This window comes from Coregonus clupeaformis, chromosome 15 (assembly GCF_020615455.1).
Source record: "Coregonus clupeaformis isolate EN_2021a chromosome 15, ASM2061545v1, whole genome shotgun sequence".
In the NCBI taxonomy this organism is placed as follows: Eukaryota; Metazoa; Chordata; class Actinopteri; order Salmoniformes; family Salmonidae; genus Coregonus; species Coregonus clupeaformis.
Window position 1 is genome coordinate 39,549,091 of NC_059206.1, and position 12,977 is coordinate 39,562,067.

The 12,977-nt window shown below is 43.5% G+C and overlaps 1 protein-coding gene across 1 annotated transcript in view; it reads right to left on the reverse strand.

The window, feature by feature from the left end:
• Window positions 1–298: 298 nt before the first annotated feature.
• Window positions 299–12,977, reverse strand: part of LOC121582457 (bile salt-activated lipase-like) — a 28,411-nt gene continuing 15,732 nt past the window's right edge. Inside the window, exons 2-12 of the mRNA XM_041898251.2 lie at window positions 7,393–7,474; window positions 5,687–5,837; window positions 5,398–5,517; window positions 5,002–5,199; window positions 4,579–4,709; window positions 3,897–4,004; window positions 3,684–3,798; window positions 3,284–3,470; window positions 2,784–2,984; window positions 2,457–2,666; window positions 299–664 (exon numbers count right to left, since the gene is read on the reverse strand). Coding sequence (XP_041754185.1) covers window positions 490–664; window positions 2,457–2,666; window positions 2,784–2,984; window positions 3,284–3,470; window positions 3,684–3,798; window positions 3,897–4,004; window positions 4,579–4,709; window positions 5,002–5,199; window positions 5,398–5,517; window positions 5,687–5,837; window positions 7,393–7,458 — 1,662 coding nt within the window. The 5' untranslated portion in view covers window positions 7,459–7,474 and the 3' untranslated portion in view covers window positions 299–489. The remainder of the gene's footprint in view (window positions 665–2,456; window positions 2,667–2,783; window positions 2,985–3,283; window positions 3,471–3,683; window positions 3,799–3,896; window positions 4,005–4,578; window positions 4,710–5,001; window positions 5,200–5,397; window positions 5,518–5,686; window positions 5,838–7,392; window positions 7,475–12,977) is intronic.

Consider the following 12,977-nt stretch of genomic DNA (forward strand, 5'->3'; position numbering starts at 1 on the left):
AATGTGATTTTCAGGATTTTTTTCCCTCATTTTGTCTGTCATAGTTGACGTGTACCTATGATGAAAATTATAGGCCTCTCTCATCTTTTTAAGTGGGAGAACTTGCACAATTGGTGGCTGACTAAATACTTTTTCCCCCACTGATATATATATATATATATATATATATATATATATATATATATATATATATATATATAGTAAAGAGTTTATAATGTCCATATACGATCATTTTCTTGATAAATACAAACAAAACACCTTTCACTGGTGACTGGACGGTATTAAAAACAGACAACAGGGTGGACGTCTTAATTGCATTCATTTACTTATGAAGAAAAAATGGTTACAATCAGAAATCCATCTGGTGGTACTAGTAGCCTTGCATTTATTTGTGACATAACACAACCAATTTGTATAGCTGTGAATGTAGCATGATGTCAATTATGCATCGGGGAGCCTGTGCTTAGTGAGAGCTACCTCAGAGCTACCTCAGACGGAGGGAAGGCTGGGTAAGGTGTTAGACCACCAGTTCACAAAGCGCATCCTCATCTTCTCATGGACGGAGTTCCTGTTCATGTTGGCGTTGATCTCCAGGTATTTTTGCCCAGAGGTGGTGTATGCAGGCCAGGTCACAGGCACATTGGACTCCCCCTTGTTGGGGTCTCTGTGGCGGGAAAGGGGTTGAGGATGGTAAGAAAAACATAATGGTGAGAACTTTCGATTTATCATAGTTTTTGTGAGGATAATATCACTTTAGAATTTGAAAATTGAAAATACAATATTCAAATTCTAAAGTGATCTTATCCTCACAAAAACTATGATAAATCGAATATATATACACACAGTACCAGCCAAAAGTTTGGACAAACCTACTCATTCAAGGGTTTTTCTTTATTTTTATTATTTTCTACATTGTAGAATCATAGCGAAGACATCAAAACTATGAAATAACACATATGGAATCATGTAGTAACCAAAAGAAAATGTGTTAACAAATCTAAATATATTTTTTCTTTGAGAATCTTCAAAGTAGCCACCCTTTGTCTTGATGACAGCTTTGCACACTCTTGGCATTCTCTCAACCAGCTTCATGAGGTAGTCACCTGGAATGCATTTCAATTAACAGGTGTGCCTTGTTAAAAGTTAATTTGTGGAATTTATTTTCTTCTTAATGCGTTTGAGCCAATCAGTTGTGTTGTGACAAGGTAGGGGTGGTATACAGAAGATAGCACTATTTGGTAAAAGACCAAGTCCATATCATGGCAAGAATAGCTCAAATAAGCATAGAGAAATGACAGTCCATCATTACTTAAAGACATGAAGGTCAGTCAATACGCAAAAACCATCAAGCACTATGATGAAACTGGCTCTCATGAGGACCGCCACAGGAAAGGAAGACCCAGAGTTACCTCTGCTGCAGAGGATACGTTCATTAGAGTTATCAGCCTCAGAAATTGCAGCCCAAATAAATGCCTCACAGAGTTCAAGTAACAGACACATCAACATCAACTGTTCAGAGGAGACTGCGTGAATCAGGCCTTCACGGTTGAATTGCTGCAAAGAAACCACTACTAAAGGACACCAATAAGAAGAAGAGACTTGCTTGGGCCAAGAAACACAAGCAATGGACATTAGACCGGAGGAAATCTATCCTTTGGTCTGATGAGTCCAAATTTGAGATTTTTGGTTTCAACTGCCGTGTCTTTGTGAGACGCAGAGTAGCTGAACGGATGGTCTCCACATGTGTGGTTCCCACCGTGAAGCATGGAGGAGGAGGTGTGATGGTGTGGGGGTGCTTTGCTGGTGACACGGTCAGTGATTTATTTAGAATGCAAGGCACACTTAACCAGCATGGCTACCACAGCATTCTGCAGCGATACGCCATCCCATCTGGTTTGCGCTTAGTGGGACAATCATTTGTTTTTCAACAGGACAATGACCCAACACACCTCCAGGCTGTGTAAGGGCTATTTGACCAAGAAGGAGAGTGATGGAGTGCTGCATCAGATGACGTGGCCTCCACAATCACCCGACATCAACCCAATTGAGATGGTTTGGGATGAGTTGGACCGCAGAGTGAAGGAAAAGCAGCCAACAAGTGCTCAGCATACGTGGGAACTCCTTCAAGACTGTTGGAAAAGCATTCCAGGTGAAGCTGGTTTAAAGTATGCCAAGAGTGTGCAAAGCTGTCATCAAGGCAAAGGGTGGCTACTTTGAAGAATCTCAAATATAAAGTATATTTTGATTTGTTGAACACTTTTTTGGTTACTACATGATTCCATATGTGTTATTTCATAGTTTTGATGTCTTCACTATTATTCTACAATGTAGAAAATAGTAAAAATAAAGAAAAACCCTGGAATGAGTAGGTGTGTCCAAACCTTTGACTGGTACTGTATATATATCCCCCACAGGGTGTGATTACTGTATATGATTGCACTGCAGCTCTTTTTTACCCGGTCCTGGCGAAGTTGGTCCAGTAGGCGATAAAGTATTTGGAGACGTTGCGGTGCTTGGGCCAGTATGCCAGGGGCGTGCTGAAGGGCTTGCCGAACACAAACTGCAGGTCATCAGCGTGGTCAGCCTCCATCCAGCTGGGGAAAGGTAGGACTATCCCTGACATGCGGCTGGGCTCTGAGAACAGGTAGGAGTAGGTGCGTGCAGATCTGGGATAGGGCAAGGAGAGGGGGAATGATTAGATATCAGATATGTGACGCTGGGATGGGAAGCAGCACATACTGGGGGAGAAGGGCTGTGCTAGAGTAACAAGGAGGTGGACTCACTGGGCTTTGGAGGCGTGCAGATAGAGAGCAACCTGGGTAGGAACCAGGAAGATGAAGTCAGTCTCGATCATAACAACAGCCTTCTTGATGGCCTCCTGGCTGGGCTTATCTCCCCAGTCTGCCGTGTACTCTGTGAAAGCGCTGTTGATAGCGGCCTCTCCCTTCTTAGTCAAAGCACCCAGGAGCAGTTTCATATCTGACCTTCAGTGAGGAAGAGAGAGATTAGTCTCAAGAGATATAACAACCTGACAACCCCTTCTTAAGCCAACTGTGTTGGGGACCTGCCCAAAGTGATAACCCAAAGTGATAACCCAAAGTGATAACCCTATTCTTTTTAATACATTTTATTCTACTCCTACTTGTTAGTTAGACTTGGTTGGTTCTATAAAATGCTTTGTGGGTACATCTGCTGTCCCATTTAAGCTACACAGTGCACATGGCCAACACCGAACAGAGTACCCTCTTCCTCCCAGGTAACCAATCAGCCAATGGTCACTCACAGAGGGACGCTCTCGATTGGCTTGTTGACGGCGGGTACATCCAAGCCAGTGAATAGGTGGGCATCCATGCTGTTGACCCCTGCAAGGTAGTCAATGTCAGCAGCGTTGTGGAACAGGTTGCCTGGGTGATCAGGCAGGAAGTCCCCATCGATCACAGGGGAGAGGGCCAAGTTGTCCACTATGGGGGCTGGAGGAGGCAGGCAGAGAAAGACATACCTTTTAATGCTATGGGTAGGACATGGCCATCACTAAATTCCTGTGTAGAATGGTGGGCTGAGGAGATATGTGAGCGTCAGGCTAATGCTCATCTATACAGGCATCAATGCATGCAAATCACAACCTCCTTAGCATCTTGCTCAGTATGCCACAGCCCCTTATATTAACCTCAGTGAATACTCACTGGAGGGAGAACCACTCAGGGACAGGGTACCGGCAAGGGTGAGCTCCTTAGCGTCAATGAGCTTCAGGCAGGCCATCATCTGATCATCAATGGGGCAGCCCACCTTCTCAGCAACCTAAAGAGAGAGGAATGGGGGATGAGACAACCCTTTAACAACCAACATCCATCTCTGTCAGTCCATATTCCACCCCAATGTTACTGAAGTACACATACCATCTCTGCAAAGGTACGGGGGTTCTTGTTGATGCCCCAGGGGCAGAGAGCAACGCCACTCTGGGAGATGGCCCTGCGGATCAGCCCTTTGTTATGGGGAGAGAGCGTCTGTGTGGCGATAAAGTACATTCAAACTCGAATTAGTACATAGCATTTTCTGCATTTGCTAGCCTGTTAATACTGTGGACGGAGGACCCAAGCCGAATGCCATTTCCTTACCTACAGTAACTTTACTTACAATCGTAACAGGAGCAACCTGCTTAATGCTTACATATATCTAACAATCCAAAAAGGTATAACTTAAAATGGTCTAAAGTCCAAGTATTTTCCATCACCCTGTTTATTAGATCATGGAGGTCTCAAAAACTCGGCTGACCATCACTCTGTACAGGACATCATGGTTCAGAATAAGGTATCAGAAGTCTCCCTGTTCTCATTGTTAAAAGTATCAAATGTGGTAAACTAATGTCATAGACACGACAGTTACCAGAAACTACACACTGACAATAAACATATGTTTTATGACAGGAAGTCACTGAATAATCATGATATTATAATGAAGAGTATATAACATTGAGACTGAGGAAACATCATTGTCCTGGCCATTTTTGTATTTCGATATGACTACCTTTGCCCTGAAAGCTCTGTTTTAAAACTGTTAGTCCTCTTTTTAGTCCCACACCTGGAAGCTGACGCTAGCAGCGCCGGCAGACTCTCCGAAGACGGTGATGTTGTTGGGGTCTCCTCCGAAGGCGCGGATGTTCCTGTTCACCCAGGCAATGGCAGCATGCTGGTCCCACAAACCATAGTTACCTGACATGGAAGACCGCTCTGTGAGCCAGCAGCAGTAATCTCCCTACTAACATACTGTACATCTGGCTCCCACAGAATGGCAAAAGTTTCTGATAGAGCCAGTTGATGATTAAAGGTTAGATGAACACAGTAATCTTAATCAGCATTATCATATAGTGTTTTCAGTCACCTGAGAATCACTACATGAAGAAAAGGTAATTGTCATACATCAGCTGATGCGACAACGATTGTACCAAAGCCACCCACCCACCACCCACCTAGCCAGCCAGGCAAAGCCTTGGTTGATACCTACCAGGTCCGCTGGCATCTCCAGAGCTGAGGAAGCCCAGGGTGCCCACACGGTAACCCAGAGTCACCACGATGACGTTGCCCCTGTTTGCAATCTCCTCCCCATCATACAGATAGTTATCCAGGAAGTTAGCGCCCATAGAGCCTCCAACCAGGTAACCACCTCCAAAGATCCAAACCATGACTGGCAGACCAGTGGAAACTAGGAAGGGAGGAGAGATATTTCAATACATTTGTAGCATTACATCATAGTTATACTATTATTAGTATTATGACACATCAGCAGATCATACTGTATGATGTCTTGTTATGTGGATAAAGACAAGGGCTGATGCCTTATTAGCCGATGTCCTACTCTAGTGACAGGTATGGGTGAAAGACACAGGTACATGTTACATACCGCTGAGGCCCTGAGGGACCCAGATGTTCAGGAAAAGGCAGTCCACTTGGCCTCGGGTGTCAGACTGGAGCAGGTTCAGCTGCATGCACCTCGGCTTGAACTCAGTAGCCTTAAGAACACCTGGAAGGAGACACAGGGAGAATCAGTCAGTGAACTGAGATGAGTGTTAGGAAGGCTATGGTCCAATATGGCTGTCCAATATTTATTTTACAATCTGCTTCAGTATTACTACATTGTTTTCCTTGCTGAATGGATGGACATTGGAGGCATTTTATTTTTTGGTACCCACCATCCCATCCAGGGTGACGCTTGGGCTTCTCAAAAATGCCGGGCTTGTCAGCGTAGGGGATTCCTTTGAAGACGTCCATGGTGCGGAAGAGTCCATCAGAATTGACCTTCTTCCCCTGTACCATGCCTCCCTCAGTGTACACCACTCCAAGCTACACATCGACACCCAAAGGGCAGATACCAACTCATTACACATTCAGTAATATATGTAAGTGTGAAACTGTTTTTATTATGCACAAATCTATTCAGTGTTGCTGTTTTATGCATGTAGTGGTGTCATTGTTTTGCGTTTTGTATTAATGAACTGTTGCAAAAAAGGTGTTCAGCTGTTGAATTCACATTGCTTATCAACCTGTTGATGATAAAGATGTCAAAAAACCTGCAGTGAGTACAAATGCAGGTGAAGTTCTTAACCCTTTGTGTTTCACTATTGGTTACTTTATCAGTATAAACAATTTTACATTTAGCCTATTTTATTTGTCAAATTACAGTGAGCTCCAAAAGTATTGGGAAAGTGACACATCTTTTGTTATTTTGGCTCTGTGCTACAGCACTATGGATTTGAAATTATACAATTACTGTGAGGTTAAAGTGCAGACTATCAGCTTTAATTTGAGGGTATTTTCATCCATACCGGGAGAACAGTTTACAAATTACAGCACTTTTTGTACATAGTCCCCCCATTTTAGGGGACCAAAGGTATTGGGACAAATTCACTTATATGTGTATTAAAGTATTTAAAAGTATTTGGTCCCATATTCATAGCACACAACGACTAAATCAAGCTTGTGACTCTACAAATTTGTTGGATGCATTTGCTGTTTGTTTTGGTTGTGTTTCAGATTATTTTGTGCCCCATAGAAATGAATGGTAAATAATGTATTGTGTCTATTTTGGAGTCACTTTTATTGTAAATAAGAATAGATAAACCCCACTGCTAACCTCCCATTATTGTAAAATGAGAGGTTAGCCTGTCTTGGGGGTATGATATGTGAGTCTAACTTTCTCACTCATCATTATTCACGACTCATTCAGGATTATCTGTAATCATGGTAGCATCCACATCAATGTAGAAGTGTTTATAAACATATTCTATTCTTATTTTCAATAAATGTGACTCAAAAATTATTTACCATTAATTTCTATTGGGCACAAAATAATCAGAAACACAATCAAAACAGCAAATGCATCCAACAAATTTGTAGTCACAAGCTTGACGTAGTCATTGCGTGCTATGAATATGGGACCAAATAATTCAATTTTTACTACTTGAATACACATAAGTGAATTTGTCCTAATACCTTTTGTCCCCTAAAATGCACTTTTTGCACTATGTACAAAAAGTGCTGTAATTTCTAAACGGTTCACCCGATATGGATGAAAATACCCTAAAATTAAAGCTGACAGTCTGCACTTCAACCTCATAGTCATTGTATCACTTCAAATCCAAAGCGCTGGAGTACTGAGCCAAAACAACAAAATAATACTTTTGGAGCTCACTGTATATTTCTACTGTATCTTTTTACCTCAATGAGGGGATCAAAACCACAGATAGTTATAAAACAACAACATTATAGCTACATTAAAACACCTACATTATTAACAAATGTCATATTTGGAAATGTGTTTTAGAAAAAGAAAAATAAGATATCTTTAATTACACTAAAGATCAAATAATCAAAACCAAATAAACTAAAATGGACTTACAGTGGCGGCCGAGGCGGACCCCAGGAACAGGGCAGAAGCAACCAAAATACCCAGCGTCTTCATCATGCTGATCCAGAGACCCCTGTAAGCACACCTTTTATACAGGAGGAGACCCCTCCCATCTTTTCTGTTGCAGCCAGGGTTTCACAATGTCCATTACCCTGAGTCATAGTGACCACCACGTATCTTCCCCTCTACCCAGACAGATGGTAACAGAGAAACAAACTCGGGAGGGATGTTGTCATAGTAGCTTCCACGGTGGGCCCTGGTACAGTATATGAAATATTTATTTTTCAACTGATTCAAGATGACCATTTATACTAGGGTCTATAACCCTCAAATTCAACTCTGGACCTCGAAGCCAGTTCTACTGCTTGTTTTCATTGTTCCCCTCTAATAAGTGACTGATTTAGACCTGGGACACCAGGTGGGTGCAATAATTATCAGGTTGAAAAGAGAACCAGCAGGCTCCGGACCACATAGGGCAAGATTTGAATACCCTTGGTATTTATTTTATTTACACACAAATACATACATACATACATACATACATACATATACAGTGAGGGGAAAAAGTATTTGATCCCCTGCTGATTTTGTACGTTTGCCCACTGACAAAGACATTATCAGTCTATAATCTTAATGGTAGGTTTATTTGAACAGTGAGAAACAGAACAACAACAAAAAAATCCAGAAAAACGCATGTAAAAAATGTTATAAATTGATTTGCATTTTAATGAGGGAAATAAGTATTTGACCCCTCTGCCAAAACATGACTTAGTACTTGGTGGCAAAACCCTTGTTGGCAATCACAGAGGTCAGACGTTTTTTGTAGTTGGACACCAGGTTTGCAAACATCTCAGAAGGGATTTTGTTCTACTCCTCTTTGCAGATCTTCTCCAAGTCATTAAGGTTTCGAGACTGACGTTTGGCAACTCAAACCTTCAGCTCCCTCCACAGATTTTCTATGGAATTAAGGTCTGGAGACTGGCTAGGCCACTCCAGGACCTTCATGTGCTTCTTCTTGAGCCACTCCTTTGTTGCCTTGGCCGTGTGTTTTGGGTCATTGTCATGCTGGAATAACCATCCACGACCCATTTTCAATGCCCTGGCTGAGGGAAGGAGGTTCTCACCCAAGATTTGATGGTACATGGCCCTGTCCATCGTCCCTTTGATGCAGTGAAGTTGTCCTGTCCCCTTAGCAGAAAAACACCCCCAAAGCATAATGTTTCCACCTCCATGTTTGACGGTGGGGATGGTGTTCTTGGGGTCATAGGCAGCATTCCTCCTCCTCCAAACACGGCGAGTTGAGTTGACGCCAAAGAGCTCAATTTTGGTTTCATCTGACCACAACACTTTCACCCAGTTCTCCTCTGAATCATTCAGATGTTCATTGGCAAACTTCAGACGGCCCTGTATATGTGCTTTCTTGAGCAGGGGGACCTTGCGGGCTCTGCAGGATTTCAGTTCTTCACGGCGTAGTGTGTTACCAATTGTTTTCTTGGTGACTATGGTCCCAGCTGCCTTGAGATCATTGACAAGATTCTTCCATGTAGTTCTGGGCTGATTCCTCACCGTTCTCATGATCATTGCAACTCCACGAGGTGAGAACTTGCATGGAGCCCCAGGCCGAGGGAGATTGACAGTTCTTTTGTGTTTCTTCCATTTGCGAATAATCGCACCAACTGTTGTCACCTTCTCACCAAGCTGCTTGGCGATGGTCTTGTAGCCCATTCCAGCCTTGTGTAAGCCTACAATCTTGTCCCTGACATCCTTGGAGAGCTCTTTGGTCTTGGCCATGGTGGAGAGTTTGGAATCTGATTGATTGATTGCTTCTGTGGACAGGTGTTTTTTATACAGGTAACAAGCTGAGATTAGGAGCACTCCCTTTAAGAGTGTGCTCCTAATCTCAGCTCGTTACCTGTATAAAAGACACCTGGGAGCCAGAAATCTTTCTGATTGAGAGGGGGTCAAATACTTATTTCCCTCATTAAAATGCAAATCAATTTATAACATTTTTGACATGTGTTTTTCTGGATTTTGTTGTTGTTATTCTGTCTCTCACAGTTAAAATAAACCTACCATTAGAATTATAGACTGATCATGTCTTTGTCAGTGGGCAAACGTACAAAATCAGCAGGGGATCAAATACTTTTTTCCCTCACTGTATATACATATACATATATACATTTATACACACAAACACACACACATATACAGTGGGGAGAACAAATATTTGATACACTGCCGATTTTGCAGGTTTTCCTACTTACAAAGCATGTAGAGGCCTGTAATTGTTATCATAGGTACACTTCAACTGTGAGAGACGGAATCTAAAACAAAAATCCAGAAATTCACATTGTATGATTTTTAAATAATTAATTGCATTTTATTGCATGACATAAGTATTTGATCACCTACCAACCAGTAAGAATACCGGCTCTCACAGACCTGTTAGTTTTTCTTTAAGAAGCCCTCCTGTTCTCCACTCATTACCTGTATTAACTGCACCTGTTTGAACTTGTTACCTGTATAAAAGACACCTGTCCACACACTCAATCAAACAGACTCCAACCTCTCCACAATGGCCAAGACCAGAGAGCTGTGTAAGGACATCAGGGATTAAATTGTAGACCTGCACAAGGCTGGGATGGGCTACAGGACAATAGGCAAGCAGCTTGGTGAGAAGGCAACAACTGTTGGCGCAATTATTAGAAAATGGAAGAAGTTCAAGATGACGGTCAATCACCCTCGGTCTGGGGCTCCATGCAAGATCTCACCTTGTGGGGCATCAATGATCATGAGGAAGGTGAGGGATCAGCCCAGAACTACACGGCAGGACCTGGTCAATGACCTGAAGAGAGCTGGGACCACAGTCTCAAAGAAAACCATTAGTAACACACTACGCCGTCATGGATTAAAATCCTGCAGCGCACGCAAGGTCCCCCTGCTCAAGCCAGCGCATGTCCAGGCCCGTCTGAAGTTTGCCAATGTCCATCTGGATGATCCAGAGGAGGAATGGGAGAAGGTCATGTGGTCTGATGAGACAAAAATAGAGCTTTTTGGTCTAAACTCCACTCGCCGTGTTTGGAGGAAGAAGAAGGATGAGTACAACCCCAAGAACACCATCCCAACCGTGAAGCATGGAGGTGGAAACTCTTTGGGGATGCTTTTCTGCAAAGGGGACAGGACGACTGCACCGTATTGAGGGGAGGATGGATGGGGCCATGTATCGCGAGATCTTGGCCAACAACCTGCTTCCCTCAGTAAGAGCATTGAAGATGGGTCGTGGCTGGGTCTTCCAGCATGACAACGACCTGAAACACACAGCCAGGGCAACTAAGGAGTGGCTCCGTAAGAAGCACTTTAAGGTCCTGGAGTGGCCTAGCCAGTCTCCATACCTGACCTCAATAGAAAGGGAGCTGAAAGTCCGTATTGCCCAGCGACAGCCCCGAAACCTGAAGGATCTGGAGAAGGTCTGTATGGAGGAGTGGGCCAAAATCCCTGCTGCAGTGTGTGCAAACCTGGTCAAGACCTACAGGAAACGTATGATCTCTGTAATTGCAAACAAAGGTTTCTGTACCAAATATTAAGTTCTGCTTTTCTGATGTATCAAATACTTATGTCATGCAATAAAATGCAAATTAATTACTTAAAAATCATACAATGTGATTTTCTGGATTTTTGTTTTAGATTCCGTCTCTCACAGTTGAAGTGTACATATGATAAAAAATTACAGACCTCTACATGCTTTGTAAGTAGGAAAACCTGCAAAATCGGCAGTGTATCAAATACTTGTTCTCCCCACTGTATATATACACTGCTCAAAGAAATTAAGGGAACACTAAAATAACACATCCTAGATCTGAATTAATGAAATAATCTTATTAAATACTTTTTCTTTACATAGTTGAATGTGCTGACAACAAAATCACACAAAAATTATCAATGGAAATCAAATTGATCAACCCATGGAGGTCTGTATTTGGAGTCACCCTCAAAATTAAAGTAGAAAACCACACTACAGGCTGATCCAACTTTGATGTAATGTCCTTAAAACAAGTCAAAATGAGGCTCAGTAGTGTGTGTGGCCTCCACGTGCCTGTATGACCTCCCTACAACGCCTGGGCATGCTCCTGATGAGGTGGCGGATGGTCTCCTGAGGGATCTCCTCCCAGACCTGGACTAAAGCATCCGCCAACTCCTGGACAGTCTGTGGTGCAACGTGGCGTTGGTGGATGGAGCGAGACATGATGTCCCAGATGTGCTCAATTGGATTCAGGTCTGGGGAACGGGCGGGCCATTCCATAGCATCAATGCCTTCCTCTTGCAGGAACTGCTGACACACTCCAGCCACATGAGGTCTAGCATTGTCTTGCATTAGGAGGAACCCAGGGCCAACCGCACCAGCATATGGTCTCACAAGGGGTCTGAGGATCTCATCTCGGTACCTAATGGCAGTCAGGCCACCTCTGGCGAGCACATGGAGGGCTATGCGGCCCCCCAAAGAAATGCCACCCCACACCATGACTGACCCACCGCCAAACCGGTCATGCTGGAGGATGTTGCAGGCAGCAGAATGTTCTCCACGGCATCTCCAGACTCTGTCACGTCTGTCACGTGCTCAGTGTGAACCTGCTTTCATCTGTGAAGAGCACAGGGCGCCAGTGGCGAATTTGCCAATCTTGGTGTTCTCTGGCAAATGCCAAACGTCCTGCACGGTGTTGGGCTGTAAGCACAACCCCCACCTGTGGACGTCGGGCCCTCATACCACCCTCATGGAGTCTGTTTCTGACCGTTTGAGCAGACACATGCACATTTGTGGCCTGCTGGAGGTCATTTTGCAGGGCTCTGGCAGTGCTCCGCCTGCTCCTCCTTGCACAAAGGCGGAGGTAGCAGTCCTGCTGCTGGGTTGTTGCCCTCCTACGGCCTCCTCCACGTCTCCTGATGTACTGGCCTGTCTTCTGGTAGCGCCTCCATGCTCTGGACACTACGCTGACAGACAAAGCAAACCTTCTTGCCACAGCTCGCATTGATGTGCCATCCTGGATGAGCTGCACTACCTGAGCCACTTGTGTGGGTTGTAGACTCCGTCTCATGCTACCACTAGAGCGAAAGCACCGCCAGCATTCAAAAGTGACCAAAACATCAGCCAGGAAGCATAGGAACTGAGAAGTGGTCTGTGGTCAACACCTGCAAAACCAGTCCTTTATTGGGGGTGTCTTGCTAATTGCCTATAATTTCCACCTGTTGTCTATTCCATTTGCACAACAGCATGTGACATTTATTGTCAATCAGTGTTGCTTCCTAAGTGGACAGTTTGATTTCACAGAAGTGTGATTGACTTGGAGTTACATTGTGTTGTTTAAGTGTTCCCTTTATTTTTTTGAGCAGTGTATATATATACATACATACATACATACATACACATATATACAGTGGGGAGAACAAGTATTTGATACACTGCCGATTTTGCAGGTTTTCCTACTTACAAAGCATGTAGAGGTCTGTAATATTTATCATAGGTACACTTCAACTGTGAGAGACGGAATCTAAAACAAAAATCCAGAAAATCACATTGTATG